Genomic DNA, 14,599 nt, shown 5'->3' with positions numbered 1-14,599 from the left:
CACCCATTCAGTTTACGCGTCCTTATAATTGACTACAAGGTTTTCATTAACACCTTTGTCAAAGGCTTTGCTTAATTTAGGTTCTAATTGATACTAGCCAAGTTCTTAATCCTCAGAGGTATAAGAAAGAAGAAGAAAAAAATATTTTTTCTTTCTTGTGATGGTTAATTTTGGGTGTCAACTTAACTGGCTTAAGTACTCAGCGGGTAAAACATTATTTATTCTCAAGCATCCTTCTTCTGCTTAAAGGAAAGCCCAGGTGGTCTGGCTTTAGATGAGACTGGAGGCACTGCATCAGGTGTGTCGTGAGGGCGTTTCCCAGGAGACTGGAATGTGAATTGGTGGACTGAGTGGGAACCTCTACCCTCGATGTGGGCAGGCACCAGCTAATAGGCTGGGGGCCTGGATGAAACAAAAGGAGAAGGGCAAATTCTTTCCCTCTCTCCCACTGCAGGGATGCCCTTCGCCTGCCCCTGGACGTCAGAACTGCAGGTTATCTGGCCTACGGACTCTAGGACTTATGCCAGCGGCACCCCTTCCTCCCGGTTCTCAGGCCTCAGCCTCAGACCGAGAGTCACACCACTGGCTTCCTGGTTCTGAGGCCTTTGGACGAGGACCGAGCCGAGCTACCTTTCCTGGTTCCCCAGTGTGCAGACAGGCTGTCATGGGACTTCTCAGCCCCCACAATCAAGTAAGCCAATTCCCCTAATAAATTCCTTTTCATCTCTATGTATTATTGGTTCTGTCTGTCTGGGGAACCCCAACTAAAACAGAGAGGACATGAGGCTTTCCTTCTCACTTGTTCCCAGTACTGCTCTCCTTGGTTTCTCCCCAGGGTGGCAAATCCTCCCTTATCTACCTTATTCATTCTCCTCTCCTTCCCTCAACTCCTTTCCCCTCAGTGAAGTCAAACACATGTAAGTGTAGTAATTTGGTTCAATTGATAAACGTATAAATGGCAGATTTACTATTGAACCCTTCTAGAAATATTTGCATTTCCAAGAAGGGCATTAATCCTAATCATTCCCTAATTCATAAAATTTCAAGGAATATTACACTGACAAGTAAAATAATTCTGGCTTCTTGAGAAAAAAGATATTTTAACAGGAAAATAACACACATAGGCCAGTCCTGGCTAGGAGTAAACTTCCAGAGTCAGTCCCATTAAATTGGTCCTATGGATAGATGTGCTTTCTTTTCTCAGCACAAGGTCTGACACATGAGCATATATCGGAAGGGACTGTCTCCAAGGTCCCTTAGAGCAACCCATACAAGCAACAGGCTGCATACACTACCAAGGAGGCTGCTGTTCGCAGCCATTGCACACCGGGCCCCCATGAGGAAAGGAGCGCGGTCGGCTTAATTGGCTGCAGGACGATTTACGTATGTTTGAAATATAAACACCTTTTTAAGTCTGATGAAAATAAAGTTTTAAAATTATATTTAAAGTACTGATTTTTTTTTTCCTTTCTCCACTCTTGGCTGCCAGTGGCTTGATTATGTTAAACTTGTTTTAACTATTTTCCCCTATAAGGAACTTACTTTTATGCTTTGGGTAGATAACATCGAAACCAGGCAACGGCATAACCACATCATGGATGGAGTAATTATTAATATCTTCTTCCTCAATATAGGTGGCCGTGGCTGCAAATTCACAAGTAAACAATAAATGAAGAAAAATTAAGAAAATAGGCAATATATTCATGAGCTCAATCTTCTAAAATTATACACACCTAAGCAAATCAGAAGCAAGTTCTATGTTGGTACAGGTTCAGTGGCCTTGGTAGCTTAAAGAAATTAAGTTGGGATACATACCCTTCTGTCTTTTCTACTCTACCCAAGAAAGAAAAATCAAGAATTTAGAAAACGTAGATTTTTTTTTTTTTTTTTTTTTTAGAGACACGATCTCACTGTTGCCCAGGTTGGAATACAGTGGCATGATCATAGCTCACTGTAACCTCCAACTCTTGGGCTCAAGCAATCCTCTCACCTCAGCCTCCCTAAAAAGTAGAATTTTTAATGAAAACTTAAAAATATTTACCTCTCAGCTGCATGCTCATATTTTAGGAATGCCTGATTTTTAAAATCAGCTCCTTTAAACCTTCTTCAACAACATGATGAAAGACTATTTGAAAAGCCATTATACTACAAAATACTATTGGGAAAGCCATCATACATGGGCGCATTTGGCTAAAAGAATAAACAATTTAAAAAAACCTGCCTGAATTGTGAAGTTAAAAGATGGTGGCACATGGGACATTAAAATACACTGGAGGCCAAGCACGGTGGCTCATGCCTACATCTCAGGACTTTGGGAGGCCAAGGCAGGAGGATCACTTGAGGTCAGGAGTTCAAGACCAGCCTGAGCAAGAGCAAGACCTCATCTCTACAAAAAAATAGAAAAATTAGCCAGGTGTGGTTGCGTGCACCTGTAGTCCCAGCTACTGGGAAGGCTGAGGCAGAATGATAGCTTGAGCCCAGGGGTTTGAGGCTGGAGTGAGCTAAGATCATACCAGTGGACTCCAGCTTGGATGACAGAGTGAGACCCTGTCTCTAAAAAAAAAAAATATATATATATATATATATATATAAAAATTCTTAAAAATACACTGGATGTCATCAATATTACATGAGGAAAAACGTTAAATCAGAAAAAAATAATTAAAAATTTCTGTACTAATTCAAAACCTTAATGGACGGGGTCTGCCTACAGATGAGTAGTAGGCTGTGTATTCAGCAAATAGCCACGTATGCCAGAGAAGCAAGGAGTTTGGAATCAGGCAACATGACTCCAAATCCCAGTTCTTTTTTCTTTTTTTTAACCAGCGGTGAAATTGTGGGCAAGTGAATAAAAATAATCTGAAAAACAGAGAAAATGCTTCACAGTAATACTGTCAGCTTTAAACTAGAAGATGCAGATAAAGGGCTTAGCGCCAAGGCCTGGCATACAGTGAGGGTTGCACGGCAGATGGGCTATTAGCACTGTCTTATGAATGTTTTGGGCACAGTACACACTAAATGCCCATTCTATCACGGCCCATGTGTAAAGTTAGCCTCCAGTCTGGTATTGACTTGAAAAAACTCCAATACTGGCTGACAACAGGGTGAAAGGCTGAAACACATCCAGAAGTATACATATTTGCTAGACGCAGATTAAACTTTGGAAGGGGATTTTAGCCATCATTTAGCCCAAATCCTATTCTAGTTGAGAAAAGGGAGGCCCAGAGTGAGTGAGTCAGGCACTGCTCAAACCAGATGTATATTTTTTCATTAAAGACACAGATACAAACTAGCCAGTCTGAGCTTAATGTCTCACTTAATGTCTCTCTTAACTAGTAGATTGTAAAGCCACTAGGGTCAAATAACTGAATCCTACTTTGGTTGACTAACAATGCTATTTGCCTCTTACCTCCTTTGAGAACAAGGTCCCCTGGAATAGGTTTCAATCCGTAGTCTTCTATCCTCTTGCTCACCATGTTATTCCACACATAGCTTTGATAGCTATGAATATACATTAAGCGATTATTTCTTGGTATCTGAAGGGAAATAAAACAGGCAAGAAAAAAATATTCTGAATATAAAAAGTACTGTACTTTCCAAGATATCTTGCTTGTTTAGTAGTTATCCTAGTATAAGAAACTTATACTTAAATCTATCGTTTTACTAATAACCTACAGAAATAGTGACTGATAACAAAACGTGGGGTATGTGTGTACTATTCAGCCATGAAAAGAAATGAATTAATGTCTTTAGCAGCAATTTGGATGGAACTGGAGACCATCAGCCTAAGTATCTCAAGAATGGAAACATGTACTCCCTAATAATTTGGAACTAACTGATGGGCACACACGGGCACAGAAAGAAGTAAAAATCACTGGAAATCAAAAAGGGCAGAGGGAGGAACCTACCTAGTAGGTACAATGAACCCTATTTGGGAGATGGGTACACTTATAGCCCTGACTAAAGCATTATAAAAGCTATCCTGGGAGGCGGAGGTGGGAGGATTGCTTGAGACCAGGAGTTCGAGACCACCTGAGCAAGACAGAGGCCCTGTCTCCATTTTTTAAAAAAATTAAAAAAAAAAGCTATCCATATAAAAAATTACACCCCCTTAATATTTTGAAATAAATAAAATAGTGACTGATACACAGCATTAAATATTAGAGATAGAACTCCTGAAACTAAGGGGTGTTATCAGTCAGCAGCAGCTATAGCAGTCCACATTTTATATCCACATTGTGCACAATCATGCCACTAAAGCAATTGGTGTGGATTTTATACCCTAAATCAAACACAGACTTCAAACCAAAGGAATTTACATATCAATTATAGGGCTAACAGTGCTTTCTCCCCAAAAATTCTATGGAAGGAGAAAACCTAAATGATTGAACTGACAACTAATTTCATGCAGCAAGAATCCTGCTTCTTTGTACCTCTGGGGGAAACTAAAACTTCAGTTTAAGGATACTTTTAATGTATCCTGGATCATACATATTGAAATACTGGCATAGGCTACACTTACCAACATGGCACCTACTCTTGAACCACCCTGACGAAACCAGACTAAAACGCAACTGCTTAGACTGCTTACTGTCTAGCCCTCATACTACAGCAGTTTACAGTTGTGACGATGGTGAATGATCAAGAAATAACTGTACAGTAGATTCTGAATTTCTCAAATACAAAGAGACTGAATTTAAATTAAATTTCCACTGGAGATCATGTTTTCCACATTACTGCTTTTCTTGTGCCATCAATGTAAATAACACCCCCAACCACCCGCTCATCACCATTCAGTTTGTGAACAAGGATCACGCAGGTAAAACACCTCTCAGAGATCACCACAGGATCCTTATTTACCTTCTGGTCTTTCAAAATTCAGTAAAATCTTTCAAGATGAAATTTAGAAAGTATTAAAACGCCTCAAGTCATTGCCTGACTTCACAAATCGCACTCACTATGCCAAATGCAGAGACTATATTCTTCATTCCATATTTTGAAAGTCCTCGAAGCAGCTGCCCTTCCACACACCTTTTGACAGGTAGTTTTCTGAGGGCAGCAGCTGGGTCTTTGGTCTTCGCCCATTCTTCTCTGCATTTAACCAAGTACCCCTTTTCGGCTGGGGAGGAAAAACTATGATTAAATGATTTACCCAATAGACAAACTTCCATAACTTGAAAGTACACTTCATAGAGAACACAAAATTAAGGAATGCTATTTGTAACACTGGTGCTATGAAGAGCTTCCACTCACCTGAGAATAGCGATCAGAAAGCGAAAAGATGGGAAATGTAGAAAGTTTACAGAACTATATGGCTTTGTCAACATGCTACCACCCCCAGGCCAACAATAAAAGCTATTTACTATTCATTATCCTAGTAGATTAACAAAAACTTGGTAGTCCTTCTTTCCTTCTCCTTTTCCATTGTATTGTCAAATTTAATGGGTTACTTTCCTTAAAACTAGATAATTTTATCTTTTATTAGTTTGCAAGTGAATAATTACCCCAAGTGTACACGATTATTTTGACAATTTATAAAGTAATTAAATCCTTTTCATACAGTATGGATTTAGAGCTAGGATTACAGGTGAGCCAGTGCACCAAGTGGAATTTATGAATTAATAAATTAGATGAGCTAAAGAGCTAAAAATAGGATATAAACACTAAATCTTAAATGTATACAAAAAACTTGTGAAAAATACAAAGAAATAGCCATAGTTTTATTGTAAAACAAAGAAAATTCTGAAATAACCACCCCAATTTGCAAATATACTTCATTTAAAGCAATGCCATAAATATCCAGCCAAACATTCTATTTATTTTCTCAACATGAATTTTACTCTCACCTCCAGAACGGGGTTTCAATATTAAATCCATGACTTCTGTCCAGGAATTTTGTAGTATAGCCCTAAAATTAAACAGTATTTATTTTGCTTAATTTTGCATTAAGATAACTTTATATGCACAAATCTTTGAAGAGTCAACAAACCATATTAACTCTATATTATTTTATTAAACTTAAAAGTAACCAGAGAAACTAATATGGTACGGATTTCAAATGTAAATGAAAAAGAACTTTAAAATTAAAAACATAATGCTTACTTATAACATTTAGTATCATTTCACACTTTTAAAAGGCTCTGGGGGGAGGGTTAAAAAAATAAATAAACAAATGAAAGGCTCTAACAGGATAGACCTACTTAGTCATGCTTTAAGTTGTTATACACAGTATTATCTACGTAAATCACAGTTAAGTCATTATGTACCAAAACTTGTTTAAAACTTCCCCCAAAATTTCTCCCTCTATGTTAAATACCTTCTTCTTTAGGCAGATAGAATAAATACAATTTATCCTTCTTTATTATTCTTGCCAAAATGGAAATATCTTTATTTTTGATGATCATAAAAGTTATATAGACATGCTTGTTAAAAATTAAACAGTACTAAAGAAAGGTTACCTGCTTTTCAATCTCTAACAAATTAAACACTGCTAACACATTAGAGTATATTTGTGACTCTACTGGTGCTTCTATTAAGTATATGCAATTTTTCCTTTAACATTTATTTCACTATAACCATATAGAAGTTATATTTTGTGTATCATATCTGAAAAGTTTCTTTTAAGATTCTGTTCTTGGGGCCGGGCGCCATGGCTCACGCCTGTAATCCTAGCACTCTGGGAGGCCGAGGCGAGCGGATTGTTTGAGCTCAGGAGTTCGAGACCAGCCTGAGCAAGAGCAAGACCCCATCTCCACTAAAAATAGAAAGAAATGATTTGGACAACTAAAAATATATAGAAAAAAATTAGCCGGGCATGGTGGCGCATGCCTGTAGTCCCAGCTACTCGGGAGGCTGAGGCTGGAGGATCACTTAAGCCCAGGAGTTTGAGGTTGCTGTGAGCTACGGTGATGCCATGGCACTCTAGCCCAGGCAACAGAGTGAGACTCCGTCTCAAAAAAGAGTCTGTTTTTGGAGTCTGCTTAGAAAGGACCTCCCTAACAAAAGAATATAGAAATCCCCTTCTATTAATTTTTCTGTTAATCCAGTTAACTATGGTTTTTAATTTTCACTTTTAAGTTAATCCATATGGGATATTTCTGGATATTAAATTGTCTAAAATGCTGTTTGGTATCTACTGATAAGACTATGGATTTTCAATCCAATAATGTATTATATTAATTGATTTCGTATTGCTAGCAATCCTTACACTAGAACAAGCCATGTTAAATCATCCTGGGATGATACATTATTTAGCTGGATAAGCCTTTAGCAACATTTGCAAAAAAAGTGTAATATTAACACAGTAGTAAGTATTGGTCTGCCAGATATAATGGAAATAGACCTCTATGGCTCAAAAACCTTTGTTAAATTCATTTACACATTGTCCATGGCTCCTTTTTGCACTGTAACTCCAAGGCTGAGTAGCTGCAACAAACACTGTATGGCCTACAATGCCTAAAATAGTTACTAACTCCACTTACAGAAAAACTCTGCCAACGCCGGGTATAATATATTAAACAGTTTTGTAACTGTAGGACTTCTCAATACCTTGAAGATGCTACTATATATACTGTGAAGGTTCAGTATATAATGCCATACTATTACATGTATAGACTGGTTTACAATAGTCATCCTATCTGGCACAATGCACATTAAGATGTTTTATACTTTTCTTACTTTATTTTTCCTTCTTTCACCTTTTGTTGTGGTAAAATACACAAAACATAAAATTTAGCCATTTTTAAGTATACATGCTGTGGCATTAAGTACATTTATACTATTGTGCAACCATCACCACTATCCATCTCCAGACCTTTTTAATCTTCCCCAACTGAAACTCTGTACCCATTAAACAAGTATTTATCCATGAGATTCCTACCCTAGCTTACCCTAGAAGGGTTTCTTACTATCTAAAAGTGAATCAGCATTCTTAAAATAAATTCCACTTTGCTAATTATAACGTCTACCACTTTCTTTAAGGGGTGATGGAAGGGCAGATCAAAGTTTAATGAACTTGGTAACAGAGATCATAAAACGTATCATCCTTGGCCACTCTGAGTCTCACTTACGGAACTGACTACTGTTGGGTCACTTACTGTGCCAAGACCGACATGTTTGCTTGTTTTTTTTTTTTTTTAAAATAGAACCTGTGGATGGGCTACCAAGGGTGAGAGAAAAACTTACTTTTCAGGTCATATCCTTTTGAACTCTGACTTTTTTTCCTTGTGCATACATTATCTTAAAATAAAACAAAAGCTGTAAGACAAAGTGGTTCATTTGCCCCAAACATGAGGGAATCCAGAAATAATTAAAAACACTACCAAACACAAAACTGCTTCTTTTTTATGAGAGAGCTCTTTTAGATAAAAGTTAAGAAATTAAATACAAACCTTCCAACTTGATATGTAGGGACAGCTGTAGTTCCAAATCTTTGCATTCCATAGTAATTAATAAATCCAATCTCTTTCAGAGAGTTCATAGCTTGTTGTACTTGGTCATCCGTTCCTGTTATATTTCTGCAGGGCCCCAAATTATCCAGAAAAAAAATTTACAGTCAAACACATTCATGGTCACGTATCATAAATAACTATGGCTTGGCTTCCATGTCTCCCCCTTGTAGCTTTCCTTCTACCTCTTGAGGGCTCTTTGTTTTACTGAAAAGAATTGTGGTAAAATATATATAACATTAAATTTACCATTTTAGCCATTTTTAAGTGTACAATTCAGTGGCATTAAATACATTCACAGGCTGAACGCAGTCATGCCCGCCTGTAGTCCCTGCTACTTGGGAGGCTGAGGCAGGAGGATCGCTTGAGTCCAGGAGTTTGAGGTTGCTGTGAGCTATGATGATGCCATGGCACTCTAGCCCGGGCAACAGAACCAGATCCCGTCTCAATAAATCAAACAATTAATTAATTCCCACTGTTGTGCAACCTTCCCACTATCTGCTTTCTAAACTTTTTCATCTTCACAAACTGAAACTCCGAACCCATTAAACAATTACCTGTCCATTCCCCTCCCTACCCACTTCCCCAGTAACCCCTATTCTACTCTCTGTGTCTATGAATTTTCCTATTCTAGGTATCTCATATAAGGGGAATCACAGGCTCTTTGTCTTTTAACACAGTATTTGAAGGGGACAGCGTCTTTCCCAAGAGTCTCCTACGTTTTTAGAGGGGTGGGGTGTCTGTACAAATTCCCCCAGAGTCAGGCCTTGCTCTGCCTTCCCTTGTTGCCACTCGGGTCAGTAGCAGCTAACCTGGACCTTGTTACCAACCGTCACAAACAGACTCAAGATGACCCAGCCAGGCGCTCCCTGGTCTGTGTTCCTACCTGCAGCTCTTTACCTGAGAACAACCGTGAAGTGATTTCCTTGAAGCTCTCCCAATTTCAGAGGGTTTTTCTGATAGCTGAAATTCCCTAGCTTAAAGTTCATCAAGCACTTATTCAGGTAGGCAAGTCTTTGTGCAGTTATTCTTTGGAAAAAAAAAAAAAGAGTAGAAAGAGAATCATAAGCTATTGTCTGACTGAAATAGTCTAGGACACCTGACTACAAGAAACAAGACTACACCACAGCTATGACCACCAGCAAAGAAAAGCTACTGCAGCAGGTGGGGCGGGCATCTTTCTCTTCTTTCTGGATCCTTCCTTCAGCATAACAGTATGTGCTCCTGTTGGAATGATATAAGCCTGGCCATTTATTATATACATAAAACCTCTTCTATTTATATACTGATGAGTAACAAAATAATAATATCTGTGGAATTTTCTACTTTTTGTTGGGGGTATGGGTGAGAAAAGGGATGGAGACACAGAACAATCCCATATAATTATAAAGAATGGCATCAAATATTTAAAAAAGGGTTAATCATATTTTTGTCTATCAGAAAAATACTGTAAACTCATTACAGAAAATTTGGAAAATAGAGAAAACTGAAGAGAAAAGAAAAGGAAATTCACAGATTCATACCCTGAAAAAAAAAATCTAACTTTTTTTTGCTAACATCTAACTTTGTATTTCCTCCCATTCCTTTTTTAAACACATGTTAAAGATATATATAGCTGGAATCTGGCTAGGAGTGGTGGCTCACGCCTGTAATCCTACCACTCTGGGAGGCCGAGGCAGGAGGATCACTTGAGGTCAGGAGTTTGAGACCAGACTAAGCAAGAGCGAGACTCATCTCTACTAAAAACAAAAAAAATTAGCCAGGCATGGTGGCATGTGTCTGTAGTCCCAGCTACTCAGGAGGCTGAGTCAGGAGGATCACTTGAGCCCAGGGGTTTGAGGTTGCTGTGAGCTAGGCTGACGCCACGGCACTCTAGCCCAGGCAACAAAGTAAGACTCCATCTCAAAAAAAAAGAAAAGATATATATGGCTGGAATCCTACCACAAATCTGTACCTTGCTGTTATCATTTAATATAAATATTTCCTATGCTATTACAAAATTTTCATCAAAAATTCCTTGCCTTCCTCAATAGGTAATATTTGTAGAAAAACAGAGTACTGAAAAGCCTCTGTCCTATCTCTATCCCCCACGGTCCCCCCTCACTGGCAGACAATGTTAAGTTTCTCGTATTTCCTTCCAGAAATACTTTCTGTATATAAAAACATGTGTATCTATTGTCTCCTTGCTTTTTTAGAAAATTTTTTTGCGGGGTAGCCTTTGCACGCCCGTGCACATACACACACACACACAGAGAAGAATACACAAATCATAAATGTTCAGCTTGATGAATTTTCACAAAGCGAACACACCATTGTAACAATCACCCAAGTCCTCCCTTTTAAGAAACAAATTTTGGTACATTATAAATTGTTCTGACATCTTGCTTTTTTCACTTAAAAAGCCAAGTTAGAGATTTGCCTTCTCCATGTAGTATTTCTGAAGCTGCCTTGTTCTTTGTACAGCTGCACAGTATAGCAGCTGCCTTGCATGGATATGCTATCCGTTTTTTTTTTGTTTTTTTTTTTGAGACAGGGTCTTGCTCTGTCACCTGGGCTGGAGAGCAGTGGTGACTACAGGAGCTACCTTCCATGTGTTTCACTTTGTTGAAGAACATACTTCACTTTTTACTCCTTTAGACTGTCTGTGGCTTCCAGGGTTGGACTTTGCGCTCATTCCTGCTACCAGGAGACATGTTTCAGCTTTGCCTGGGAGTGCAGGACTAGGTCTACATATGGATCTCGGGCACTGGGTCTGCACAAAAGGCTGAGTTCTGCCCCAAGATGGCTAATTATGGAAGCAGCCCCACAGACGGGGATGTCTTTGCTCCACAGGCCTCTAAAGTCCCAACACTACATTAGAAAATGGGGAAATTTTATCCTACTTCCTAGTTACAAATATGTTGTTGCTGAGTTAAATAAACTGTTTAAAATTTGCCTATATAATACCAGCTTGCCATCTGATCCCATGGAATTCTTCTTTCTTTGATAAAAACTTCCCCATACTTCCTGGACACTCAATCAATTCCTTGATACATTACAAATCAGCCTATTTGTTTCCTGGTTAATATGTGCAGAAACAGCTTGACCAATTTTCTTGAGGAAAAAAATTATCATCACCCCATTAATTAATATAAAATATAGGAGCTAGCCAGAGAAGTCAGGAAATGGGCAAATCTTGTACTCCATTTCCCCCATCCTTGTTCAACCCTAGGGCCAAACACAATCTAGGATAACTCTAAACAGGGTTTATGGGCCAGGCTCAGTAGCTCACACCTGTAATCCTAGCACTCTGGGAAGCCGAAGCAAGAGGATCACTTGAGGTCAGGAGTTTGAGACCAGCCTGAGCAAGAGTGAGACCCTGTCTCTACAAAAAATTAGAAAAATTAGCCAGGTATAGCGGTGAGCACCCATAGTCAAGCTACTGGTAAGGCTGAGGTACAAGGATTGTTTGAGCATAGGAGTTTGATGCTGCAGTGAGCTATGATGATGCCACTGCACTCTAGCCCAGGTGACAGAGCAAGACTCTGTCTAAAAAAAACAAAAACAAAAAACCCACAGGGTTTGTGAAGCAGGTATAGTCCAGACTTAAGGCAGTGTGTGGCTAAGAGGCACCAGGCCCTTGACTTCAGATATATGGGGACAATGGAAGAACCCAAGGGCATGAATTAATCTAGCAATTGTACCCCAAGGAATTCAGAAAGCAGAGGATTAATATGAACAGAGTGAGAAATAGGTGGACGGAACTCTTCTTTTGTCAGTGACTACTGCTGCAGAAACTGAGAGAATAATTTAGAGTCAGGAGCAAAAAGGAATCAAATAGGCAACGTGGCTGTCCTAGAGAGTTCTCTGGAGACTGCTTCCTAACAGCGCCGTGGACGTACCTGATAGCGCCACTCTGTTTTTTAAATTTGAGGTAAAATTAACAACACGAAATTCACCTTTTTAAGTGTTATAAAGTATTCACTTCAGTGATAGTCACAATGTTGTAAAACTGTCACCACTATCTAATTCCAGAACATTTCCCTCATCCCAAAAAGAAACCCCACGGCTATTTAGCGATCACTCCTATTCCGTCTCCCTGCAGGCCTGGCCGCCATTAATTTTCTTTCTGTCTCTATATATTTCCCAATTTTAGACATTTCATATAGATGGAGTCATACAATATGTGGCCTTTTGTGCCTGTCTTCTTGATGCCATGTTTTTAAGGTTCATCCATGTTGTAGTATGTGTCAGTACTTCATTCCTTTTTATGGCTGAATAATATTATCTACTCTTGAATATATAATAGACATCTACTTCTGAATTCCACCGGCACAGCAAAAAGAACTATACTCAGTTCTTGTTGGTGCAGGTGCTGCCTGAGAAAAGATGGAAGGACGCTGACAATGTCTGTGTGACACTGTTCACAGTTGTTACTGTGATGATCCTAGATAAAAAGCTGTTTATAAATTCACAGAAAATTCAGTGAAACTAGGGAACATGAAAATCTTGCTTTTTTTATACATCAGGAGCCAACCTAAGCAGCATGTTGCACAGAAAACCTTTATTAACAAAGCCAGGCAAATACTGGCCCAAGCTCAGAAAGGAGATTGGCAGGAACAGGCAGGAAAAGAAACAAATCACTCTGAATGAGAATGCTCCCGTCTGAGATCCTGTTAAAATCACTAGGTGGCTTTAGAGTTACATGAAGCTGAAAAGAAGTAGTACTGATCCCCAGGATTAATCAATCCAGCAATCATTCAAGTCCTTACGTGGCAGAGTGTTTCTCCTGCTCGCTAGTTCTCACGGGAAAAACCACTCTCCCCCGCCCCGTGTATCCACTAAGCGGACCAAGGGTGGCAGCCTGTATCCGCAAGATAAGTGCTACATCCTTTCAAAGGGCCAACGTTTAGGTGTCTAATATGGTTTCTTACTAAGTCAACAGGAAGATGATAAAGGCAGCAAAAGTCTGTAAGGACAGAGCAGCGTCCTGATCAAGTATGACACCTGCTGGCTGACCAAGAAAAGAAAGAAAAATCCTCAGTCTTCAAATATTCAGAGACTTCACATCATAAAATGCAAAATAAAATAATGAGACGCCATTTTTGACCCTCAAATTAGCTAATGATTTCCACTCCCCCCATCCCCCAACCATAACTGTGTGCTGGGGTGGATTCTGAGGAACTAGAATAAAGGTGGTAACTGGTATCAGCTTTCTGCAGGGCAATTAGGCTTTCCTATCAAAAACCATTAAATTTCTCTTTGTTCTGATCAGCAGATGGAAAAAAAAAGACAAAAACCATTAGAATTTCATATTCCCTTTAGATCAGTAATCCCACTGCTAAGTTTATCTTAATGAAGTTGTTATAGATGTGTGCCAAGATTTAGCTATACATCTGTCACAGACTTGGTTATAACAGCAAGAAACAGAAAACAATGTAAACATTCAAAAATAAAGAGTTAATAAATTAGGATATATTCATATATTTAAATATATTTTGCTATGTATTAACAGGGAATGAGGTACATCATTTATTATTCCTGTGAAAAGAACATTTTGTATAAATATTTTGGTATAAGAGAGAAAAAAGTCCCTCAAAAAACATACATCAAGTTATGAACGAGGTGATCTCTGAGGGAATACAATTATGGCAGAACTTTCATTTTCTACCTAGTTCTTTCTGTGTTGAAAACAAAATAAACCAACTTATCTTTTCTATCAGAACAAAAATTCACAGAGCCAGACAGAAATCACAGGAATTGATCGCAATATTTGAGATACCAAAGTGAAGGTAAAAACCTTCTGTTGTGTCCTATATGCACAGAGTATGGGAAAGCCTGAGCCCTCAAACTGCCAGTCCCTCCCACTCTTATTCATCTGAGTGTCTGGTGAGCCCACTGGCCCGTCACCTACAGAGGCTATTGCAAACCTGCACACTCCTCTCAAGTCCCCTTACCCACCGCCTGCCCCTCACCCTCAGCAGACGACTCCACATGCTAGCAGTCACAGGGAGGAAAGGAAACCAGGCCACCAGGTAGGAACACTGTTCACCTTCATGCATCTCCTCCTGCTCTCTTTCAAACACATCAACATTTGCACACCTCACCAGTAAAAGAGATGCAGAGAAGATGAACTCTTCTTTTACACGATGGTAAAGGAAGAAAAAGACTGG

At 39.0% G+C, this 14,599-nt stretch overlaps 1 protein-coding gene and 1 non-coding gene across 4 annotated transcripts in view; both read right to left on the bottom strand.

Moving 5' to 3' along the window:
- The window catches only part of PUS7 (pseudouridine synthase 7), a 45,854-nt gene that overhangs the window by 5,466 nt on the left and 25,789 nt on the right, over positions 1-14,599 (bottom strand). For all 3 annotated transcript variants that reach the window (XM_045564969.1, XM_045564970.1, XM_045564967.1), the window contains exons 8-13: positions 9,348-9,476; positions 8,391-8,516; positions 5,847-5,908; positions 4,959-5,119; positions 3,410-3,536; positions 1,543-1,644 (exon numbers count right to left, since the gene is read on the bottom strand). In XM_045564969.1, the coding sequence (XP_045420925.1) occupies positions 1,543-1,644; positions 3,410-3,536; positions 4,959-5,119; positions 5,847-5,908; positions 8,391-8,516; positions 9,348-9,476 (707 nt within the window). The remainder of the gene's footprint in view (positions 1-1,542; positions 1,645-3,409; positions 3,537-4,958; positions 5,120-5,846; positions 5,909-8,390; positions 8,517-9,347; positions 9,477-14,599) is intronic.
- On the bottom strand, positions 1,239-1,373 carry LOC123647870. The gene has a single exon (XR_006738400.1). It is a non-coding gene; the product is annotated as a small nucleolar RNA SNORA70 (small nucleolar RNA).

The sequence above is a fragment of the Lemur catta genome, chromosome 11, assembly GCF_020740605.2.
Source record: "Lemur catta isolate mLemCat1 chromosome 11, mLemCat1.pri, whole genome shotgun sequence".
In the NCBI taxonomy this organism is placed as follows: Eukaryota; Metazoa; Chordata; class Mammalia; order Primates; family Lemuridae; genus Lemur; species Lemur catta.
This window is presented reverse-complemented; position numbering and strand designations above follow the sequence as displayed.